The following is an 8347-nucleotide window of genomic DNA, read 5'->3' as shown; positions in this document are numbered from 1 at the left end:
TAGTTACAACAATAACATAATTCTAAATTTAGAGATTCTGATACTTATGTATCTATGTTTGTCAATATATGAATAAATAATTTAATGAGCCATATTGGGTGTAGTTATTATTATTACTCTATAAATAATATATATTTTTATTCAGTACCATCATACATTTAAATTATAACCAGAAAAAGAAAAGAAACAATTATCGAAAAACAAAACAATAAAAACCCAACAAATACATTAAAATAAACAAATAAAATAATAAAGGCTAGTTAACAGAAAGAAAATAAACAACAAAAAATAAGGATCAATACGAGATGTACAGTACAAGTCAAAAGTTTGGACACGCCCTCCATGTTTTTATTTATTGATGAGGCTGGAAACTGATGAACTTATCCTGTACAATAGAGGAAACTCTCGCTCTTCCTGCTCTTTTCTGGGGCGGACCTGATGAGTGCCAGTTCAATCATTATAATGTTTTTGACTGCACTTGAGGATACTTTCAAAACTCTTAAAATTCTTCTTTTCAGATTTTTTGTTTTTATTAACATTATTTTCTTTTCTTTAAGAAATTCATGTAATTAACTCTTGATGAGTTCAGCACAGCTGTTAACTGAAAGCCTGAATTCCAGGAGACTCAACCTCATAAAACTGACTGAGAAAATCCAGCAGAGATGTTCAAAACTTTCTAATTTAAGAATGTAAAATATAATAAAAAATATTCTGTTTTTTACAGAATACACTTATTTTTTGTTTACTAAATAATTCCATATATTTTTCTTTATATTTTAGATGGTAATAAATTGCATTAATATAAAATCAGATCACTGCTGAGTTTTTATCATTTTTCTCCTTAATGAAATATTCAGCACTGCAGGCGATATTCTCTCCCACACACTCCTGTTTCAGGATTGGCTGTTACTATCCCGCGTCTGTTCTGTTAGCCAATCATATCACAGAGGGGCGGGACTGGCCGGAAAGTGGGTGGGGCTAAGTTCAGAGGCGCGGAGCCGCTTGGCTGAGTGTCAAACACTCGTAACTCCAGCAGCCTCCCTCTGTCTGTCTCTCTGCGGGTTTATACAGACTGTCTCTCTCTAACAGGAACATTTATTTATATTAATACTCTTTAATCACAGTTTCTGCTCTCTGGATTATATTTATATTAAACCGCGGGAGGAAAACCAGCCTGAGAACTTCAGCAGGAGGTGAGTTCACTCTCCACTCAGACTGATTACTCTCAGCTGTTACTCATTTACCTCATTTATCATTAAATACTCATTAAAATAAAGTGTAGTTTTATTTATATCTCTGTGTTTTAGTGCAGTAACTGTTCAAGCTTTAAGAATCAGCTCCAGTTATAGCTGTGTGTATATATGTATATAGAGAGCTTGGTGATATATCATCAGTACTGGTATATTGTGATATCGATACAGCTACCTTAATATTGGTTTTAGATTTAGGGCTACCAATATTTTTTTGGAATCTTTTTTGTTTAAAGTAGTGCCTTTTTTAAAAATAACTGTGTTTGTGTGTATATATACTTCATATATATATATTTCATTGTTGTTGATGAGACTACAGTAACTGTTCAGCTCTATATATATAGAGCTTGACGATATATCATAAGTACTGATATACTGTGATATAAATATAGCTGCCCTAATATTGTTTTTTTAGTTTAGGCATATTGCTATTTTTGGAATATATTGAAGCACAATTATTATTATAAATTACAACTTATTTATTTTCTCTCCAGGCTAACATTAATTTTATATTGACCTTTAGCCTTTTTAGTTTTTAGCATTTTTTTTTTATTTATGTTCCCTCCAGGCTAACATTTGCTGAATTCTGTTTTTCAGTCTGTTTTTTTTTTTTTTTTTTTTTTTTACTTTTTTTGAAATATATATTAAAGCACAAGTAATGTTTTTAAAGCGCAGTGGGTATAATAAACTAACCAGCGGTAAATTGTCATTAAATAGTATATATGTCTGTAAATGAATAGAGTCAGCTAATATTTAATGTAAAAAAAAAAATGTTTTCAGCATTTTGTTTTTATTATTTGTGCTCATGCTGAATACAATCAGCTATTATTAATCGTAGCTATTTTTTTTAAAATAGTATTTGTTTTTATTTTTGTGCTCTGGTTGAATACAGCCACCTATTATTAGTTATATCTAGTTTTTAGCATTATATGTCTATTTTTGTGTTCAGGCTGAATACAGCCGGCTATTATTATTTGTAGCTAATTTGTCATTAAATAGTGCTTAAAATATTGTCACTTTATTTAATTTTTTATCTATATATTTATATTGTTGCTATCTTTATTGCTGTTAAGAAGACTAAAGTAATTGTTCAGCTTTTAAGAATCAGCTCCAGCTTTAGTTGTGTATATATAGAGCTCGGCGATAAATCATCAGTACTGGTATATTGTGATATCAATACAGCTACCTTAATATTGGTTTTAGATTTAGGTTAGATTTTTTAAAATAATTTTTACATTTTATTTATATTTTTCATGCTGAGGCTCAATACAGCCGACTTGTATTATTTGTAGCTAATTTGTCATTTCATACTGCTTAAAATTGTCATTTTTATTGTATTTTTTATTTGTCTTTCATGTTGTTAAGAAGACTACAGTAACTGTCCAGGGTCAGTTGTGTGTATATATAGAACTCAGCGTTATATATAATCAGCACTATTATATTGTGATATCGGTACAGCTACCTTTATTTAATTGTAGCTAATTTGTCAATAAATAGTGCTTAAAATTGTGTAATTATTAAAGAACTTTATTTTTGTCTCCATTGTAAATATCTAAATTTAGAACTGCTCTGACCTGATTATATGCTCTGATATGTATATGATTCCTAGCTAATCAGATAATTAGCTTACATAGTTAGCTCTGTTAGTAAAATGACATTTATTTAGAGTCAGTAATTATTGAAATACTTATTCTTAAACACAGTAAACATTAGCATTAGCATTAGCATTTCACAGGTAAACCCACAGTTTTGAATGCAGAGCAGAGCAGTAACTGAACCAAACAGTGGAAACAGTAAATATAAGTTTATTATTAACTTTATCAGTGCAGAGTTATTATTATACCTTATGTTATACATATCATTAATTAGATGTTTGTCAGTCTTGCCCCACCTTAGTTACGGCAGTTTTAATTCATTTTAAATGTATTTACACTATGAGACAATGAGACATTTAGTCTAGTCTTGGACTACATATAGTTTTACACGGAAATTTCTGGGAAACTAATCCTATACGTACAAAAATAAACAGAATAGTAAATAAAATAACATTGCTGTTCCCGTAAATGAGCTGCTGGAGCTCCTTCACAGCGTCAACCAGCAGCTCAGTTTCCTCTGCTGAGAAGAGTTTGTTGGACACGTCCAGGTAGCTGCACCGTTACAATAGCAATCCACCAAAGACAGAGCTCACCTGATCTACTCTTAAAGAGAATGACGAGCAAGATTAAGACACTCTAATTGATTTATTTCATGTAAAAAACATACTGTTTTTTTTTTAAATCAATACAGTATTGCAAAACTAAATATTGTGATATGATAATTTATAATATTTTCTTACACCCCTACATTAAAACCTTTAATATCGCAATTATGGATGTACCATATCTTATCATACACTATATATCATCATTTATGTTTTTGTAATCATCGATTAAACTTTTTCAGATTGAAGTAAAAGTGAAGAAGAGTCAGTTTGTTCTTCAGACAGATTCAGGCAGAGTAATGATACAAGATCTGTGTGTTTTGTTACTTTGTTACACCAGATAAGACAATCAGAGAACAGACTGTACCAGATATGAACATACTGAAACTACTTTATTAACCACTAACAATAAAAAAAGTCCATATTGTGATAATAGTGGAATTCTGTGATATTTACTGTGAAGCTTTAAGGGTATTTTTTATGTAATTGCCAATGTTTTCTGTTAATGCACTATAAAGATGAAAAATGAACAGCAATAAAGACATAAATAAAGTTATTTTAAAAATACCATATTGCAAGCACTATTTAATAACAGTGTAGCACAAAAAATAGAAATAAACTGTAAAATGTTGGCAGTATTTCACTGTTATTTTACAGAGCATGAACTGTCATTTTATTTTAACAGTATTTTCCTGTTTTGATGGCGAGTGAAGGTTGTAATGGTATCTGTTGTGGTTGCTATGGTATTGATGAGTGGTTGCTGTGGTGTTGCTAAGTAGTTGCAAGGTGGTTGCTAAAGTGTTGATACGGAATCTGTGGAGCTTGCTATGGTTTTGAAAAAGGATTGCAAGGTGGTTGCTGAGGGTTTGCTATGTGGTTGCTAAGGGGGTTCTATAGTATTTTACTGTTATTTTTTCAGAGCATCTACTGTCAGTTATTTTAACAGTATTTTCTTGTGTATTGCCAGCCATGCCAGGAGCCAATAGGAAAAGCGGACATTTTAAGAAATATTAAAATAAATAACTTGAAATTCAGCATTTAAAGATGCATAAAATAAAACAGTGTGAAGAAGAACTTTTCACACTGCAATTTCCCCCCACTAATCAGCTGGTAGTATTTTTATTTTTACAGTGCTAAATATTCTGCACTTTAGGTTTGTGTTATATTTTATTGTTGCATTGCATTATGTTTATGTGGTTTATTTGCTCACATTATATTATTTCACACAAACTTTGAGTCTTAGCAAGTAAAAAATAAAATAAATAAATAAATAAATATATATATATATGTATATATATATATATACATATATATATTGTTGTATCTATTCTATTTCTATTTGTTTCTAATGTTTGAAATGGTTATATTTATACAAAATATATATAAAACTGTAACATTTGTACTGTTGCAGTTATTTCAGTTTTCTGAAGTCTGTATAAACTCTCTGCAGCTCGGTCAGGTCAGGCCCTGAACTCTTCCTGGTTGCCAGATCCTCATTAAGAGATTATATAACAGCTTGGGTTCAGCCATCATTCATAATTTTATTCAGAATATTGTGAGAATATTAAATTATGAACACAGTGTGAGTATAAAACTGAATCGTATTTCACCTGTAATGAGCATTACCACCTCATATAACACTAGAAACAGAGGAAACTCATGATGGTTAAGCAGCTAAAATCACTCCTAGTGGTCGCTATGGTATCCCTGGTCATGGTAAGATGTGGATAAGTGGTTGCTATGGTATTGCTAATTGAATTCAAAGTGGTTGCAAAGGTGTTGCTTTGGTATCTGTGGTGCTATAGTGCTGAGAAGTGGTTGCAAGGTGGTTGCCAAAGGGTTGCGATGGTATCTGTTGTGGTTGCTATGGTGTTGCGAAGTGTTTGCAAGGTGGTTGCTGAGGTGTAGCTAGGTGGTTTCTAAGGTGTTGCTGTAGTATCTGTGGTACTTGCTGTGGAGTTGTAAAGTGGTTGCAAAGTGGTTGCTGATGTGTTCTAGGTGGTTGCTAAGGAGTTGCTAATGGTATCCCTGGTGGTTTAAATAGAGTTGCAAAGTGGTTGCAGGGTGGTCGCTGAGGTGTTGCTCTGGCATCCATGTTGTTAAGTTGTTGCTATGGTATATATGGTGGTTAATATGATGTTGCAAAGTCGTTGCAAGGTGGTTGCTGAGGTGTAGCTTGGTGGTTACTGAGGGATTGCTATGGTGTTGCAAAGTGGTTGCAAGATAGTTGCTAAGGTGTTGCCATGGTATCTGTGGTGGTTGCTATTGTGTTGGGAAGTGGTTGCAAGGTGGTTGCTGATATGTAGCTAGGTTGTTACTAAGGGGTTGACATGGTATCTGTGGTTAATATGGTGTTGCTAAGTGGGAGCTAGGTGGTTGCTTAAGTATTGCTCTGGCATTCATGGTGGTTGATTCGGAGTTGCAAAGTAGTTGCAAGGTGGTTGCTAAGCTGTTAGGATGGTTTCTGTGGCGCTTGCTATGGTGTTTTGAAGTGGTTGGAAGGTGGTTGCTAAGGTGTTGCTATGGTATCTGTGGTGGTTGATATAGATTAGTGAAGTGTTTGCAAGGTGGTTGCTGAGGTGTTGCAATGGTATCCGTTGTGTTTGCTATGGCATTGCTAAGTGGTTGCGAAGGTGTTGCTCTGGCATCTATGTTGTCTGCTATGATGTTTTTAAGTGCATTCAAGGTGGTTGCTAAAGTGTTGCTGTGGTATCTGTGGTGGCTGATATTTTGAGACCACTTTAAACATTCTGAGTTTCTTTTATTCTACCAAATTAAAAACCTCTGGAATATAATCAAGAGGAAGATGGATGATCACAAACCATCAAACCACCAAACTGAACTGCTTGAATTTTTACACCAGGAGTAAAGCAGCATAAAGTTATCCAAAAGCAGTGTGTAAGACTGGTGGAGGAGAACATGATGCCAAGATGCATGAAAAAAAAACTGTGATTAAAAACCAACCAGGATTATTCCACCAAATATTGATTATTTCTGAACTCTTAAAACTTTATGAATATGAACTTGTTTTCTTTGTATTATTTGAGGTCTGAAAGCTCTGCATCTTTTTTTGTTATTTCAGTCATTTCTCATTTTCTGTAAATAAATGCTCTAAATGAGAATATTTTTATTTGGAATTTGGGAGAAACAACAATGTTCATTTTACTCAAACATAAACCTATATATTTTTTTCCAGAGCTGCAGTTTTTCTTGCAATATCACTACTGAACTAACTATGTGCTTTTAATGTGTTTTTTTCTGTAGGATCTTCTCATCATTTCGGAATGGATGACGTTCCTTATTGCAGATGGAGTTGATGGACGGCGTTTTTCGCTGGTTGAGAGGTTCTGAGCCATTCTGAGAGGCTCTGAGACGTTCTGACACGCTCTGACACGCTCTGAGACGTTCTGAGAGGTTTTGAGACGTTCTGAGAGGTTCTGAGACATTGTGAGAGGTTCTGAGACATTCTAAAAGCCATAAACTCTCAGCAGTGTTCAGGGAAATCCTACTTAGCCAGTTTTTGGTTACATTCTGAGACATTCCTAGACGTTCTGAGACATTCTGAGAGGGTCTGAGACGTTCTAAAAGCCATAAACTCTCAGCAGTCCTCAGGGAAATCCTACACAGCCTGTTCTTGGTGACGTTCTGGATGGAGTTACGTGGTTGAGGTGATGATTGAGACGTTCTGAGAGGCTGCAGGATGCTGTGGACGGTGATCGTGTGAAGACGGTCTGTAACGTGTCTCTCTGAGCTGGACGGGAGACATGGGGAAAGAACAGGACCTCCTGCTGGCTGTGAAGAACGGAGACATTCTCTCAGCTCATAAACTCCTCGCCAAGATCAAGACCAACCGCAACAGTAAGAGACCCGGCTCTGAGAAAAATCTCAGTTTATACTTTTCCTGAAAAGTGAAGCTCAAATAACTTTATTATGCTGTTTGATTGTTGAGTTAGAGTGTACTTAAAGTGGAAGTGGAAGTAGGTTATTATTTGGATGAAACATTGCAGCAGATTTATTTTTATTCAGATTATTAAACTAAAATAATCAGTATGCAATGGGGTCTTTAAAACTTTAAGAAAAAAAATTAAGCCCTATTTTTTTTTTGAGAGATATTTTCTCTTTTATGGGGGTTTTTAACCCTTAAAACCCTACGGACGAATTTTACATCCAAAATCTCACCTTGTGTTCTCAGCTTAATTACTCAGGAATCCCTTCACACATAAACATAATCCATATATGGTTAGAAAGGGCGGAGCTTACTCTTTCTAAAAATAGTGATCACATCCCAGTGCAGTAAAGCTAAATCTACAAGAAACCCATTGAGAGAAAAACACCTAAAAAAGTGTAAAATCTCCTTCATCAACCAATATTATTTACCTTTAGTGCTTCAAACATATTTATATGATGTTTCAAACCAAATAATATCAGTAAATAAAGACTCAAAAGTGTGAAACTACCTGCTTTACTCAAACTAAAGCTAGGTATGGTGTGCACACTACTTATGCTTATATAGTTTTTATTTTTACAAAGTAGTTATTTTGCACTAAACTAAATTTTTGTTTATTTAGATTAAAAAGTTTACATTTTTAGAGTATAAAGTTTTCTTTGTGTTTCCTGATTAAAATACTGAAAGGCTATAGGCTGCTCTGAGTGTCTTTAGGTGTTTAGTATCTACATGTATCCTAGAGGTGTGATTATTGATTATCAAGACAAATAAAATAAATCCGCCTGATGCTGTTTCTCCATGTATTTTATCAAAGTAATAATTAATAATCCATGTAATGAACTTAAATCATCAATATTATTATGCTTTCTTATAACTTATAAACACTCTAGTCTAACCATTTCTGAAAATATATCTTAGGTGTGAATATATTTAAAGTCTATACATTTAAAA

At 33.5% G+C, this 8347-nt stretch overlaps 1 protein-coding gene across 2 annotated transcripts in view; it reads left to right on the top strand.

The window, feature by feature from the left end:
- The first annotated feature begins 1002 nt into the window (after positions 1-1002).
- caskin2 (CASK interacting protein 2) overlaps positions 1003-8347 on the top strand; it is a 109855-nt gene continuing 102510 nt past the window's right edge. For both annotated transcript variants that reach the window (XM_049464642.1, XM_049464641.1), the window contains exons 1-2: positions 1003-1193; positions 6715-7308. In XM_049464642.1, coding sequence (XP_049320599.1) covers positions 7215-7308 — 94 coding nt within the window. In that variant the 5' untranslated portion in view covers positions 1003-1193; positions 6715-7214. The remainder of the gene's footprint in view (positions 1194-6714; positions 7309-8347) is intronic.

Source organism: Astyanax mexicanus, chromosome 15, assembly GCF_023375975.1.
Source record: "Astyanax mexicanus isolate ESR-SI-001 chromosome 15, AstMex3_surface, whole genome shotgun sequence".
NCBI classification, from domain to species: domain Eukaryota; kingdom Metazoa; phylum Chordata; class Actinopteri; order Characiformes; family Acestrorhamphidae; genus Astyanax; species Astyanax mexicanus.
The sequence above is the reverse complement of the archived record's forward strand: the minus strand, read 5'-3'. Positions and strand labels throughout refer to the sequence as shown.